The sequence below is a fragment of the Xyrauchen texanus genome, chromosome 31 (assembly GCF_025860055.1).
Source record: "Xyrauchen texanus isolate HMW12.3.18 chromosome 31, RBS_HiC_50CHRs, whole genome shotgun sequence".
Lineage (NCBI taxonomy): Eukaryota > Metazoa > Chordata > Actinopteri > Cypriniformes > Catostomidae > Xyrauchen > Xyrauchen texanus.
The window spans coordinates 19,016,999-19,034,098 of record NC_068306.1 but is presented as its reverse complement, the minus strand read 5'-3'; the positions used below and the strand labels follow the sequence as shown (position 1 = coordinate 19,034,098).

At 36.8% G+C, this 17,100-nt stretch overlaps 2 protein-coding genes across 2 annotated transcripts in view; one reads left to right on the top strand and one right to left on the bottom strand.

Moving 5' to 3' along the window:
- Nucleotides 1–102: 102 nt before the first annotated feature.
- LOC127624757 (SLC35A4 upstream open reading frame protein-like) lies at nt 103–2,102 on the bottom strand. Its single transcript, XM_052099621.1, has 3 exons — nt 1,983–2,102; nt 1,526–1,609; nt 103–1,415 (listed from the first exon to the last, which is right to left on the bottom strand). The coding sequence occupies exons 1-3, from the start codon at nt 1,995–1,997 to the stop codon at nt 1,221–1,223; spliced, it is 294 nt and encodes a 97-aa protein (XP_051955581.1). The 5' UTR covers nt 1,998–2,102; the 3' UTR covers nt 103–1,220.
- Nucleotides 2,103–6,686: 4,584 nt separating this feature from the next.
- Nucleotides 6,687–17,100, top strand: part of LOC127624752 (amyloid-beta A4 precursor protein-binding family B member 3-like) — a 32,566-nt gene continuing 22,152 nt past the window's right edge. Inside the window, exon 1 of the mRNA XM_052099616.1 lies at nt 6,687–7,061. Within this exon, the coding sequence (XP_051955576.1) occupies nt 7,013–7,061 (49 nt within the window). The 5' untranslated portion in view covers nt 6,687–7,012. The remainder of the gene's footprint in view (nt 7,062–17,100) is intronic.

Below are 17,100 nucleotides of genomic sequence, written 5' to 3'. Positions count from 1 at the left end.
GAAGTTATCTATTAATAATAATAATAATAATAATAATAAATAAATATATATATATATATATACATATATATAATATGCCTAGTTCAGCATTTACAGACTTCAATTTTATAACAAAATTAATTAAATGTAATTATTAAAAGTACATTTATAAACATATTTAGCTTATTTTATTAAAGATAACTCAATTCTCTTATGAAATTGAAATGTTTGAATCTTATAATTGTTTTTGAGTGAGATCTGGTAAGCATTCTTCTTGATTTCTGTCTATTTTTGGAAATAAATAATGATAAATTCCTGTCGTATGTTATTCTGGATTGTATTGTTTTTATTCTATAAAATATGGAGATAAATGAATAGTATAAAATATAAAATGGTAGTATCACATCTTATAATGATAAAAGAAACATCTTAAATCATTACAAAATATAGAATAACAATAAGACTAATCTATTCTCATTTTGAGGAGACAGATTACACATTATATTTTACCATACCACTCAATACAATACTACATTTGAAGAAAAAAAAAATAAAAAACCAGCATGGTGGTTTTACATCCTCTAATTGGATTCATTGTTCTGTTATTTTATTTCACTTCCTTAGAGTGGCTTCCATTTGTTTATTTCAATCGAAAGTGGTCGAGCTAAAGTGCAAAATCTAGTCAAATACTCCTAACAAATAGGCTATAAGAGGCTTCAGCTACTCAGACTCTAGCAACCTCTTACAATCGACAACAGATAATGGAATTCTTCAATGCCAGACATTATTTACAGAGCGTGTATTGTGCTTAATTGTCCACACAGAGGTTTTTAGTTCAAACCTCTGTTAAAGACATTATTGGGGAAAAAATATAACATGTAACAGGCAGAAAGTAAATGCATAAACATTGGAAACATAATATGTAGGACTGATCACATAAAGATCGACAAAATATTGGCCATTTGTGCCAACGTGGGCTTTGGGTAACTATTCCTGAGAAAAATAAGCTGTTGTTTGTGCACTTAAGTTTCAAATAGAAAAACGAAAAGGTGCTAATATGACAACCTCATTGCAACTTTGAATGTAAGCTACCAATTCTATATACCTGTAGTCTGATGGACAGTGACATTAGAAATTATTAGAAGGCCATTAAATAATGTTTAAATAGCACTCTGATTCCAAGGGAAATGTGTTCAAGTTAGATCAGGCACAATTTCTCTGAGATTGTAATATGGCTCCCTCTATCTCCCCTTCTTAAATGAGCTGAAGTAGTTTTTCATGGTCTGCTCAACATTTGGCACTTGATAGTTCTGAGCTGCGTAGATGCCTGTGCAGGTCCCTACAAGAACTCCCAGAATGGCAGAGGAGCGCAGCTTTGCCACAACATACCCAGCCAAAAAGCCCTTGAGGAATGGAGAGCTGAATACACTTCCAGTCTGAGTTGAGGAAGAGAGCAAATGCGAGTAAGCGAGAGAGAAAACGCAGAACTTTTAATAACATTGAAGAAAGCTTTGAGAAATTTGCCAAAAATCGAATGAATCCCAACCTGAACTTCATTCTCTATCCGATGCTGAATGTCTTCAAGCTGATCTTTAAGTAGGGACAGATCTTTCAGCTGCCTGAACGGATCCTGTGCAAGAAACACAAACAATATATTGTTCTGGGACAGTGCGAGTCATCACGGGTGTGCCCAAAGTAAAGCTACTCGATGCCCTCTATCACAGCAGCATGGCTTGAACACAGTCCTTTGCCTATATTTAAGTAAAACAGTTAAGAATAAAGATAACGAATAGCCTAGGCTGTATCGTAATAGACTGTTAAGTGTCAGGGAATAGTGTAAAAACTGACAACACTGTAACTTTCAGAACAGCAAATTATAAATATTTGTTCTGTGTGATTGCGCCACCAAATTATATTCAAATATAATAGAAAGCGTTAGTTAAATAAAAGTTAGTTGGTTAAATTTTTTTAAAACGTGTTTTTGAGTTCACAAACACACCAACCTTGTTGTCCGCCATGTCTGCTTGAGCGCGATCAGATTGTCTGAGCTCGATTGTTAAACCTGAAACGCATGACTACCCTGAACCCAGAGATTATTAAATAGAGATTGGCCATTTCTATGAAAGTGAATGGGAAAGCGTTAACGGTAAAATGTCAACGAATGTATAAAGGAAGTTCCGCCTTACAGGCAAACGAGCTAATTACCTTTTAGATACAGATTGGTCGCCTAACCAATCCTATTTCTCTGAATAACACTTCTATTTCAATAGAAAGAATTCTTATTACTGATGACAAATTCAATAACCACTTTTCAATATCAGCAGAAAATCTATTCCAGCATCTTCCTTTCAATGGATGATGCTATACAGCGTTAATTGGAATTTGGTCTGGTCTCGACCCCATAAATATCTATTAAGAAATAAGATAAAAGAAGTCACGTTTAAAATATTACTTATTAATATTAATAAGTAGCCTATATTCAAAATATTGAGAAGAAATGCACTTTCTGTGACATAGAAGAGACGATTGTTCACCTTTTTAGTGAATGTCTTTAGTGAATTTTTGATACAATTTCATGTGAGACGTTTGGCATGAAAAAAATAAATAAAATAAAAATAAAAAATACAGACGTCGCCAGTCAATCAAATCGATAACGCGCAAGCGCATTAGATAGACAAGCCGGGGGAATTTTAGTTTTCTAATCTGAGGTAAAGAAACACACATTTATGTGTTGGTCAGATTTTACTGCTGTCAGAAATAGGTATATCTCAGGTCTGTCCAAGATAGAAAATGCTGTGTTGGGACATTCCATTCCAAATACATTATCAAACATCTGTTTCATATTAACTTGGAGTGTAAGAGCCCCTCCTCTCCTTATTTCTTTCTTTCTGTGTGTCTGTGTACTTTATATGAATGTCTATGGCATGGTCCATCAGGCCCTAGTAGAGAGTAGCCTTTTCATATAGGTTTTGGGCTCTCAAGGATTCGAAGGAGCCTTTGTCATATGGAATCGTTATCTGTGATATCTGTATGATGTAATGCGTGTTCTCATTGATTAATACTGTAAACCTCCCTCTCAGTTTCGCACTATATCCTTGAATGCAAGACTTTAGAAGGGCTGAGCTTTTCTATTCTTTATTTTGCTCCCCAACGTTGGTTCAATGCTTTGTGTTGATTCACGACTCAATAAAAGACGGAGAAAAAGGCACTGCTATCGTTTAGAAGACTTTTATTTCTAACAACTGCTGATTCGAAAAATGTCTTTGATCGTAATCTTTTCTGCATTCAAAGAGATAACAGCTGTACTTTGCCGATTGTTACAGTGAAAATAGCTGCCCGGGAGTGTTCCAAAGTTAGAGTGGACTGACTTGCTAAAACAACTTTGCATAAATCCCACTCTTTGTTTAATTACATTAGTTTGATTACATTATTAGTTAGACTTTAGATTGCCTTTTTAAACAAATGGCTCTTGTCTTGGAAAGAAAGTATAAAACGATGGGGGTTTGTACATTAAAAATAAGTAAAACATAAGTTATGTTTCTTGTTTCTGAAAGTTGTTAATATTCATAGGCGCACTTTATTTTTTTCATTTTGGAACTATTTCCTCGTTAACTTTTAACGCTCTGTAAAAAATGAATTATGTTACATTTACGGCAGCTGTAGTTGCTATAAATTAACCGGGAAAATTACGGTGGTGACCATGCTTCAGGCTTCACGGGATAAAATTTTGATGCCTTTTGAAATAGACTGCTTTTCTTTTTAAAAGTATAGCTCACCCAAAAATTTTAGAAGAATATCTCAGCTCTGTAGGTCCATACAATGGAAGTGAATGGTGATCAGACCTTTGTTGCTCCAAAAAAATCACATATAGGAAACATAAAAGTAATACATAAGACTCCAGAGTTTAAAGAGGTTCACATCGTGCCACCAAAACATCTCTGACCTGTTGAGACATGGACTCTACAAGACCTCTGAAGGTATCTTATGGTATCTGGCACCAAGACGTTTAAGTCCTGCAAGTTGTTTGGTGGGGCCTCTATGGACCGGACCTGGTCCAGCACATCCCATATCCCATCAGATTTTGATCTAGGGAATTTGTCAATACCTTGAACACTTTGCCATGTTCCTCAAACCATTCCTGAACAATTTTTGTTGTGTGGCAGGACACATTATCTTGCTGAAAGAGGCCTCTGCCATCAGGGAACACCGTTGCCATGAAGCGGTGTATGTGGTCTGCAACAATATTTAGGTAGGTGGCACATGTCAAAGTAACATCCACATGAATACCAGGACCCAAGGTTTCCAAGCAGAACATTGCCTAGAGCCATCACACTGACTTCTTCCCATTGTGCATCCTGCTGCCATCTCTTCCCCAGGTAAAACATGCACCCTGATCTAAAGAAAATGTGATTACTCAGACCAGGCCACCTTCTTCCATTGTTCCATGGTACAGTTCTGACCCACATGTGTTCATTGTAGGTGCTTTCGGCAGTGGACAGGGGTCAGTATGGGCACTCTGAACAGTGTGCGGCAACGCAGCCCCATAAGCAGCAAGCTACGATGTACTGTGTGTTCTGAGACCATTCTATCATGGCCAGAATTAAGTTTTTCAGCAAATTGAGCTACAGTAGCTCTTCTGTGGGATCGGACCAGACAAGCCTTTGCACCACACCAGTTCAATATTTAAGTCCTGTTTTTTTTACTCGAAATCTCCAGTTTAACTTTCACTTTCATATGTAAAAGTAAAATTAAATAGTCATCACATGTGACTTTCAGATGTAAAAGTGAAAGTAGAGATATGAGAGTGAAAAAGCCGTTTCTCACCCACACTTATTATACCGTTTTGAAGAGATCTTTACTTTAATGTTGCCTTTATGTGATTTTTGGAGCTATCAGAGCTGAGATATTTTTCTACAAATCTTTGTTTGTGTTCTGCTGAAGAAAGAAAGTTATACACATCTGGGATGGTACGAGGGTGAGTAAACGATGGGAGAACTTTCATTTTTGGGTGAACTAACCCTTTAAAATGTATTGTTAATCACCATAGGAACTACAAAATGTAATGAACAACATAGCGACTTGTGATAGTCAGATTCATGACACAGTTGGTCCATCTGGTGGTGACACAGTCAATTACAGTGGATAAGGTAAATACAATGTACGACACCAACACCCATTTAACTGCACAAATTATGGCCTTAAATACGCCAAATCAACCACAATTATCAATTACATATAACAGAACGTGAAAAATAAAAAAACAACATGTCTGCCGGAAGCTGATCGCTACCTATATAATCGATGATTATGAGAATTAAACATCTAAACTTCTTACCTCTGAATATCATCTAATAAAATATTTACCGAATGATTTGTACAGGTCGCGATGTATCTTGCTTCTTAGGCTACAGGTGAGCATACTGCAGACAAAGGTGGAACGAGCGGAGTCGGACGGGGGAACAGTTACCCTGAGCTGCTGGTTTCTCATGATTTAAAAACGAAGCACAGCAATTTTAGTTTAAACGTCTATGTTATTTGTATTTTTAGTCGAGATAAATATAAAAAGTGATGCAAGTCCGTCGATACGCAGAATGCGGCTGGTAAAATGGTCTGTTTTTTTTACAACCTAATAATTTAGAGGCAACATGGAATATTATTATAGATAAATTAAAAACAGATATACTCTAATTAAAACCTTGTAATCCTTGATGTCGAAAAAACGTATCAACAAAATGTGTCAACTTCCAGATATGAGAACTAATTCAGACCGTTTATTATTTATTTTCAAAATGTGGTTCAACCATGATTTATTTCACAGACCTACATAAGATGTGTTTTTTGTAATTATGCTATTGCTCTGGAAACGCGTGAGTGCATATCTGTGACTGCAGAATTCAGACGCTCGCGACAGAGAAGTCGTTGCCACGGCAACCAAAAGGATGATGCAAACAGAGGCTGGACGATGACGGACTTGGGACGGAATTAAGGTGGATCAACGCAAACCACAGACCTCTGAATACGCACACCTCTTTACCTGAAACGTTTCATGAAATAGAGATATATATATACAGTATATCTATGTTTCCTGTGTACTTTTATGAGTCATATATTCATGTGAATACCATGTTTCAACGATAATACACGCCTTAAGGATTCAGTGAGATTGGCTTGATAATTTCAGTGTCTGTTTATGAGTTGAAATAATTCCCAGAAAACTTTTATGAGGTCTAATGAAGCTATTACATGAAATTTAGAATAATTCTGATGTAAAACTAAGAAAAAAAGAGAGAGAGGGGCTTTGGGGTGTCAAGGGCTTATTTCAATTTGTTATAGACAAACCTAGTGTCAGCATGGGAAATATGGTATGAATTTTCCTCTTCACATTACTAATGGTGATTCTCAGCCTTATTAAGTGGAACAGATTGTAGACATTAATTCTTCCCAGTTGCACATGTAGCATACCTCTTTGTTGTGTGTGTCTATTGTTGTATGTATACATTGCATTGTTTCATTAGAAGAAGATGGCTTTGTGTTTGCCTCAGCAGTTAAGCCATCCTTAAGGCACCATCATGAGTTGGTGGGGGTCATCTTGAGAGAGAGAGAGAGTGATGGGGGACGAAGGGGGGGATAGCTGCAGGCATCAGAATCCATCGATAGGGAGAGAGAGAGAGAGAGAGAGAGAGAGAGAGCGCAGCCTGTGAAGCGATCTCACAAAACAGCATCTCTCTCAGCTAGACGGAAAACAGTGATGCCAGAGAGACCAAAGCATTAGACAAAAAGAGAAAGATATGATTTTTTTAATGGCCACACTTAGACAGCATTGAAATTACATGGGGGTAAGATATACAAAGGACAAAAAGAGAGGACATTTTAATCCTCTTGGCATGCGAGTGGATCCCTGGCTGGTTGGCACTGTGTGCGGTGCTCACTCTGTGTGTAAGTGTGTGCTGCAGAGTTTGTCGGTGGTGTTGGGACGCTTTGGACTGGAATGTATCTGAGCTAACCCCAGGGGGCTTTCAGGAAGACTCTCAACATGCTGGGCAAGGATTACATGCTCGCCATCATCATCGTCAACTATGACGGTAGGTAGATGCACGCATCTGCACTTTTGCCTCCTCTTTGTTCTTCGCTCTTTCCCTCTGTTCAGGGTTGCTATGAAGTGGAGGCAGTGAATGTGCAGAGTTTCCCTTCATCGATAAGCTTGAAATCAATCATTGTCTGTTGTTCACTTGTTCCGCCGCACACTTACTCATGGTACGTGGTACATGTACACTTGGAATTGTAAACCTGCAGGGTCATTCTAAACCCTGGTTTAATGGAATAATCTGGGTTCAATAAATTTAAGCTCAATTGACAACATTTGTGGCATGATGTTGATTAACACAAAAATTATTTTAGACTCATCCCTAATTTTCTTTTAAAAAAAAAATTTAAAACTAAAATTGAGGTTACAGTGAGGCACTTACAATCGAAGTGAATGGGGCCAATTTTTGGAGGATTTAAATGCAGAAATGTGAAGCTTATAATTTTATAAAATCACTTACATGAATACTTCTTTAAAAACTTGTTTTCTTTGAGCTATAAAGTTGTTGAAATCATAGTTTTTGTGGGACTACTGGGTTTACAGCGGTTTGTCCTCATGGCAAAGTTGTTAAAATGTATATAACTTTACACAAAAAATGTTAGTCAGGCTATTTATCAAAAAAAAATCATGTTAACACACATAATGTATTGTTTACATCTTGTCTGTTTATTTTTAAACTGTGAGTTTTTAACATATTGGCATTCACATCCATTGTAAGTGCCTGATCACTGTAACCCAGATTTTTGCTTTGTTTTTTAAGGAAAGAAGGGACAAGTTGAAAATAATTTCTGAGGTAACCAATATTATGCCACAAACGCTGTCAATTGAACGCTTAATTTGTATTGAACCCAGAACAGTCCTTTAGTGTTGTCCTAATTATTTTTACTGTTTTTACTGTTTACAATTAAAAAAATCTTAATAGCCCTAATTAGCCTTCATTTTCTATATGCTAAATATAATTACATCCTGATATATTTTGAAATGCCATCATTTTATAATAGTTGCCTTTATACAATGAGTTACAACCAACAATACTTAATGTTTATTTACCATTCTTCCACACACCTGAGTTGTGGTGGCAAAGGTTACACATTCAGCATTCAACATGTTTTGATCAGAATGGACCTACCTAGAGCTGTTGTCAAAAGTTATTGTTGCCACTCAAAGTATATTTAGACATCTATACTTCCTTGATGATGGAGCTTTAGCTTGTAGGTTTATTGATTTTTCTCTACATTAGGTAATTATGAAGTGACAGACTTTTGTGAAAAATGTAAAACATCACATTACCTCCAGGTACAAATGTTCTTCAAATTCAAATGACAACAGCTCTAGGAAAACACAAACTGTCCTCCCCACGTCATCACTCTTAAAATATCTTCTGTTAAACGCACTGAATGTGTGTGTGTGTGTGTGTGTGTGTGTCTCTGTCTTCGTACAAGAGACCGTAAATGATGGAATAGCCTCTCCAAAACCAAAGGCATAAACACCAACGTATTCACAAGGGATTTACAGTAGACACAATGTTGAAGGTTGCTGAGTGTTTGCTGATTGAAGAACTGCCAGGAGCTTCTGTATATGAACAGGAATCGATTGCATTTGAGTCAAATTTTACTTGCTTAATTTTGTTGTACACTGTACCTGAAATACTGCCTGCCACCATGCGAGAATGTCTTCATAAGGGCGTCTCAAGTAAAACTGATTTATGTGCCTCTTGATTTATTGAGTCCCAGATGGATGTTTGGATCCACCTTGAGTCTTAATCCTCCCAGTCTGACCTCACATGGACACAACAGAATTAGGATTATCAGCCCACTGACATAATGCCATTGAGATTATTTTTCTCCAGATGCAGATACAATAATTTTTTTCTGGTTCTCTCTTTCTTTCATTTTTACTAAAGCTTAAATCTGGACATAATACAATTTAATTCTTTTTTCAGCTTTCACAATATCCCCTGATTTTTTTAGACAGTCTTTCTTTAAAGTCATGGCCATTCTGGTATAGGACGCATACTTTTCACAATCCTGTCTATTCACGATGGATAAAAGTCTAATTTAATATTAAGATTTTGAATCACTGTGAATGTCATTTCGTGTTGTCTTTACTTTTCAAATTTTTACCTCATACTTTGCAGCCTTTTGAGCCAATTTGAGACCATGGAAAAGCGAGAACATCTATTGACTGCAATCAGTGCAATCATAGTGCCTCTATTACAACTGTTTCAGGGGACTCATGGGAGCCAGGAGTCGTCAATTCTGAGTGGCCACATGAGAGCTTTCTGGTTAGAGGCCCAATTCAGACATAGCATTGGTGTTTGGATGATACCGCTTGCATATAAATGACGTGATCCAAAGTACATTTGAATAGCGGTGAAACACTTCTTTATGATGTGTTACATTCATACAAGCAGAGAGAAGTAAGTTTGGAGCAAAAGAAATAGAAATAAACCTCGTGTAAATTGTCAGCTTTACGCTAAGCTAAAATGCTCTTTCTAGCCATTTTACATGCACATGTTGCCAGGCACGATCATATTTTTTTTATCAATAATATTTATTGATAAAAAAAAATATATATATAATATTTTTTTTTTGTAAGACCTTTGATTTTAGGGCAAAAATCATAAGCTTGATAATATTTTTTTTTTATTGTTTTCCTATAAAAATATTGAAAAATCCTTAAAACAAGATAAATTTGATTGCTCTTGTTTTAGAAACAACACTGCATAAGATATTTAGATTTTTCAGAGAATATATTTTTTGATCTTGTGTGTTTTGTCTTACTGTACTGTACTTCAAATAGTGATGGTGCTGTTTTTTACATCAGCAATGTCCTGACTATACTTTGCGATCAGTTGAATGCCACTTTGGTGAATTAAAGTACCAATTTCCTTCCGAAACAGCAAAGTCTGTATATTATTCCAAACTTTTGGCCGCCAGTATAAACAGAAGTATTATTGTGCTAACAGGTGTGTGTACATATGCTGAAAGTTCATTAGAAATTTTGGGAGTTTGTTCATTTCTATTCAGTGCTGGCCTGGTGTTTTGCCTGAACTGCGAGTAGTGATTATGTTTTCAACTGTTTCCATGCTGTGATGCTAAATGTATAAATTATATGGAGATTAAGTATGTAAACTAACAATTATAAAGCTATATTGAGCTTAATACACATTCATCTCCCTCAAAATAATTGTATTTTATCCAAAAAAGGGTCCTGTAATACACAAGCATCCTGCTGTCAGAACCTCCCCTGTAGCAGCATCATGGGACTTCCCCTGTATCTTGTGTCATTTGGAATACAGCTAGGGTGTTAAAGCTTGAACATTCAGTCTACAGGGTTTTTTGGATAATTAATCGTCTGTAATGGGAAAACAGTAAGTCTGGTCAGTTAAAAAAGTCAAAAGAACCTGAGTCACAACAGTCTGAAAGTCTGTACATTTATGCACCTACGTGCACCCGCCAAGCCACAGTGTTTACTATTTTTACACAAGTCAACCAATGTCATCAAATATCATCTTTAAAATTTTATTGAAATCATTTAGAAATTTTGGATTGAAAAAAAAAACCTTAATTGATATTGCCACGGTAATGCTGTATGCAACTTAGTTATTTGCTGACTATAAAGGTTTCTGACACAGAGTACACAAATTACGCATTTACCAATACACACTCCATATAACAATGATCACCTCTCAAGAGATCATCAATAATTCACATACTTCCTCTCCTCAACCCCCCACTCATGGCAACTGTAGTTATTGCTTCATCCTTATGACGTTGCCTTGGAGATGGAAGTGGGTGCACGATGGGAATTTCAGCACCACCTACATGCATAAAGCCATAATACCACAATTACAGGAATTTAGGCAGTTTCTCACTGTAACTGTATCACACCCCCAGGGGTCAAGGTTTGGCTGGATAGCATGGTCCAGCTAGCCCCTGCTGGTAGATGCTTAAATACACCATCTGTTTTCAAAAAGCATCTTTCTCCTTTATTGACCATGCAAAATTAGCCTTGTATTCCAGCATTTTTTTCTCCATCGTATTGCTAATATTTCTTCATGATATAATAGATGTTATACCAGTTCCCAATATTGGAGGATTCTTAAAAGCAAGAAGTGGGCTTTGATTTTTCCCTTTTCTCACACTAGTACCCTCAACAGTTCTTAACATTTTCTTTAAACCTGGGACTTGTCACATTTGAGATTTTCTTTTCTGAAGTATTTTATTTGGTGCATTGTACATAATAATGTGTGTAAATTATGCATCAGTGTTATTTGAGTGTAAACTCAAGAGCTCAAGTGTTGTCAAGTTCTGTCTTTTCTTCCTGGAAGAGGAACTAGGCACAAATTGAAGCCCCTTAGTGATAGAATGAGTGATGCCTGCTACATAAGATTTCTCTTTCTTAGTGTAATATCATTAAATATTTTGACATCTAAATGCCTCTGTGTTTCAATCGGACATTTGCCTTTCAATATGCAACTACATATTACAGTTATGAAAAAAACTGCCTTCAGCCATCAACCCTGCTGAAAAGACCAGATTAGACCAGCTTGAAATTAAGCAGGAAACTTTATGCCAGTTAGTGCAGGTTTAATGCTTGCCTCTGTGGTATATATTTGAGGCTAAACAAAGCTGGTGAAGTTGGTCGACCATCATGGTCTTTCTGGTGAAGCTGATTGACCAAGGAAGTCTTGCCAGTTAAACTAGTTCAAAGGGGGGCCTGGGTAGCTCAGCAAGCAAAGATGCTGACTACCACATCTGGATTGGCATTTCGAATCCAGGGTGTGCTGAATGGTTCCAAGCAACAAATTGGGCCAGTTGCTGGGGTGGGTAGAGTCACGCTGGGTAAACCTCCTCATGGTCGCTAAAATGTGGTTCTCGCTTTTGATGGGGCGCATGGTGAGATGTGCGTGGATACCGTGCTGGGTCTCCACGGTAACACGCTCAACAAGCCACATGATGGGCGGATTGATGGTCTCAGACATGGAGGCAACTGAGATTCATCCTCCGTCACTCGGATTGAGGCGAGTCACTACACCACCACGAGGACCTAGAGCACATTGGGCATTGAGCATGCTAAATTGGGGATAAAATGTGGGGGGGGCTAGTTTAAAAGACTGGTGGGGACAAAAATACACTAGTATATTATGCTGGGAACTAGTATTCAAAACACAACTGACAACCTTAGCAATTCTATATTTATTTTTTGAGCCAGAATCCCCAAAATACAGGCAGAAGAGGTGGATCCTGGAAAGGTGTGTAGAGGTGTGTGAATTAAGGCCCCTGCTCAGTTCCTACAAAATAGAAGAATGAATGGGTGTGATGTCATTTAGAGCAATAAGGTGTTTTTGAGTTTATTTTGTTGGTTCGTAACAGCTTGCCAGGGCAAATTTCAGGAGAACTTCTTACCGTGGCTAAACACCTTACAGTCATTGGATCACATCATCGGTAGGAGTGACCTGGAGCTCGACCTACTTTGAGACAGACAGCTAATTCCCGTTCAATCTGTTAAGATCAGTTGACACGAACACACCTGTGTGTAGAGTTTTTAGCAAGCTGATGCAAATTTAGTGCATAGGTAATCAACAAAGGTGATCTTTACGATCATTCGTGGACATTTTCCAAGAACATATCTATTTTGGTTTTGTTTGAATAGTCTACAAAAAGAATATAATTACGCAAATCTTAAAGGAATAGTTCACCCAAAAAAGAAAATTCTCTCATATCGTAATTTGTGTTCTGCAAAAGAAAGTAAGTCATACACATCTGGGATGGCATGCAGGTGAGTAAATTACTTTTTGGGTGAACTACCTTTTTAAGTGCCCATTCACTCATGTGCCATATGCAGCCAAAAGCCATTCACACATCTGCCCAAAGTAAGATATGCCTATTGTCTGTATTCAGCCCATTAACACTCTTGTATACACCATCTTTACCAGGGTATCAGTGTCGTCATAAATTACAATAACAGAGTGTAATCGGTGCATACAATGGCCACGTGTAGTATGTTAACACATTAGCTCCATTAATGCAAAAGGTAAACATTACAAATAACACATAAATTACTGCATATATATTACTTTAAATCATCATTGAGTAGTTAAAACAGCTTCTTTAACTGATCCTGTGTGAATTCTACTCATAGAATGAGTCATGAAGTCATCGATAACACATTGTAATGTAACATTAGTTGATATTTTACATGTAGCATTAAGTGTCCTTATATATATAAATTATCCCCAATTTGGAATGCCCAGTTCCTAATGCGCTCCTCATGGTGGCGTAGTGACTCACCTCAATCCGGGAAGCAGAGGATGAATCTCAGGTGCCTCCGTGTCTGAGACTGTCAATCCGTGCATCTTATCATGTGGCTTGTTGGGGACGTTACCACGGAGACCTAGAGCATGTGGAGGCTTCACACTGTTCTCTGTGGCATCCACGCACAACTCACTACGTGCCCCACCGAGAGCGAGAACCACATTATAGCGACCACGAGGAGGCTACCCCAACGTGACTCTACCCACCCTAGCAACCGGGCCAGTTGGTTGATTAGGAAGCCTGACTGGATTCACTCAGCATGCCCTGGATTCGAACATGCGACTCCAGGTGTGGTAGTCAGGGTCTTTTCTTGCTGAGTTATGTTAAATGTATCTCTAAACGCCTCCCCCGCACCATGGCCGGTATCTGAATGTTAGCAAACAGCATGTTGTTGCTCAGCTGTTTCAAACTTCTTTTTAGCTCTGAGCAAAGAGCGAAGAACAAGAAGCACTTTGCTGTGAGTGTGACAAGGCCTTTAGGCTGAGAATACCCTTTCTTCATCCTTCAGCCTTTCTCCATTTGTGTTTTATTTTCAGCCATCTGATAGCACAGCCCAAAACACTAAAAATGTCATGGCAACAAAGTCTGCTTATTATGGCCTGTCAGTAACAGAGGAAAGGGGAGGCTGGAGAAAAAGAGAGGCATTCTATCTGGACATGATTGATGATCCCTGGGAATGGCAAAAGACACACAGACACTCACAAAGGCACCAGTACTTCTTTGCTATGATGGACATAACAAAGAGTTAAAGGGTGCAGACAGGCCAGGTGATTCTTATTAGTGCTTATGATGAATCTTTAGAAGCTGTTGGACTCCATCTTCAGGTGTTATAATTCAAGCATCTGTGATTTAAACAAAATCACACAAAACTGATGTATTGAATAGCAGTAAAGCCTGTGGTTCAGCCATTTAGGTAAGAGGCTGCAGGTCGAATACAAAAGTTCCATAAGATATTAGTTTATAGTGAGTAACTTTATTTCAGTCAAAATTTGGCCTGTTAGTTCACATATTTATTTCTCTGCCAATGAAAATAGTTCCAAAAGTCGCTAAACAACACACAAACAGTTTCTCTGGAACAGAATATGTGAGTAGAGTGACAGCAATTTCTCCTCCCCCTCTAAAATGTCTGTAATCGTTGTAGAGTAAATGCTAATGCATCCACACTTTCTTAAAAATGTATTTTTGTGACATTTCTTTACATATGTACAAATATATTGCACTGTGCTTTCATTAGTATAATTGTAGGCTACATGTATATTTTGTATGGTTATGGTTTGAGTAGACACTAATATGTACAAAATAGGGCTGGCAATCGATTACAATTTTTAATCGAGTTAATTACATGGTGTCTCGATTAATTAATCGCCATTAATCGCATATACAAATATTTGCTGAGCCCCTCATATAATGTAATTCAATATATAATTATGAAATAATTATACATAGTTGTCTTTATTTAATATATATATATATATGTATATATACTCTATCTGCATACAAGATATGCATATGCATATTTAATTAACTGAATATTTTTTATTAATTAATATATTATATATATATATATATATATATATATATATATATATATATATATATATATATATATATATATATATAAATTCAGATAATTAAAATGCATTGCATTCTTGTGGCAGAAGAGTTAATCATTGATAAGACAATACAAAAAGCAGCTTTAGAATACAATGTATTGTTTACTACCATATTATTGATCATAAGTCAATCATTGTCATACAGTTCACAGCAATCCATTTCACAAGTGAATTTGTCAATCAGTTCGAGATTTATTATGAGGGCTTGTTTAAGGACCTGTCAATGTACACTTGCATCAGACAGATGTTTGTGTCGCTTCTCGGGTGAGTTGCATCATAAACATACATTTTTAGGTCTCTGTGTCAAGTTAAATATTGTTTAATACTTATAACACATCTTGCGTAATAACGATTAATTTCATAATTTTTTAAACATGTTATTTTTAATAAAATTAATTGCACTGAATGAATGCATTAAATCGACAGCCCTAGTACAAAATCAACATTTGGACAGGATCTACAATGTATGTATTTATTTATGTATAACTTTAGAAATATACAAATATTTATAAATCCTATGTCCTCTTTCTAAGGACTGGCCATAACTGGAATTTTTGCAACTTTTGCAATAGTACACCACAGGTAACAGCGTTTTTAATGGAAGATTTAATTTGAAACGAAATGTGGATGGAAGTTTTACAAATTATTTTGCAGTCTTTAATGGTGACATTAAAGGACAAAAAGAATAAAATAAAAGTGTGTGGTCTAATAGAGGGTTGAACTATTCCAAAAAGTGTTTAAAAATGCATAATAGAATTAAATTTATGTGTCTGTCCATTCATTGATATTGTACATTTCTGTGTCTTTATCCAAAAGTAATGAAATGGATTTGTGCTAGAACTACACTTCATGTACAACTTCCTATAAATAATAATGAGACCAAATTTTATATGCAACTTAAACCTATTTAGATCTGCCTCATTTGGTTTTTGCTCAAAATTAGTTCATATCTGAGCTGGCTATGTGGACAGAGCTGAATACGGTGTATAGGTATTCCTTTGCAGTGTGTTGTTTGACTAGTCAATGTATGCTGGTTTTTACAGTCCTTTTCAGGCTCATCCTCATCAAATTAACAATTTGATTATTTTATGTTTTTGAAGGGAGAGGGACTTGAAAACTCTCTCTGCCTCGCTGTGTGTCAGAGACAACTCTGTTGTACCCATGCCCAGACAATCTTGTCACTACTGACCCAGTTCTTGTGTTCACTACCACACACACGCACGTACAACTGGTCCCCACAATGCAGTTTAAACATGTACACACACATGCAAGTTGAGATATACTGTTGCTTATTCCCCAAATATCCCCTCAAGCCTCCTACATTGTGTTATTTGTGAGAGTGAGAAGGGCTCTCCAGATGCATTGTGTCAAATTATTCTCTCAGGCTAGAGATTACATATAATTTAGAAGACCCAGCTGCTCCTTCCTGCGTGCTGCACTGCCATTAGCCTACTGCTTTTGTCTGTACTTCATCAAGACACCATGCAAACCGGAGATGTCATACCTTAACGAATATTAACAGTTGACATTTAAGCAAATGTGAGGGAAAATGTCTTCAAATTATTCATATACTGAATACTACTTTATCCTCACAGTTCAAGTTTAGCCAAGAAAATCAAGTCAGATTGTATGACAGGTCATGTTTCTTTTATATAAAATTCTATAAATAATAATGCCTCATGATAACTTCAGTGATAAGGAATTTACCTAACTAACAGGGGAGCAATTCAAGCTTGAAATACCAACAGGGGTCCGTCAGCGCAATTGCAGCTGTTTAGATAATGCGCAGTTGTTCAGGCAGCAAAATGTTTTAGATCTCCTTGCAACAAACCGACAGCTGTTCAAAGACAACAGAATGCAGGGTTCTCGAGATATGTTTTTTTAATGTTTAACTCTCTGGAGTTGATGGAGGCACTGGCACGTTCACTTGGATTTTTTTCTTATAACAATGGCAACAACTTAAAATACTCTGTCATTTATGGTCATACAGATAAGAGGAAGGCATCATTTGAAACTGTAAAGGGTCTACATAAGCACTATTCCTGACACACCAATTAGCAGAGCATGCTATTCATACTATAATTACCTGAGATGAGCTATTCAC

What these genes read in the sequence shown, in the direction of transcription:
- LOC127624757 (XM_052099621.1), bottom strand. An exon ending in GGATAGAGAATGAAGTTCAG is followed by an intron (nt 1,416 to 1,525) that starts GTTGGGATTCAT and finishes TCCTCAACTCAG; the next exon opens with ACTGGAAGTGTATTCAGCTC.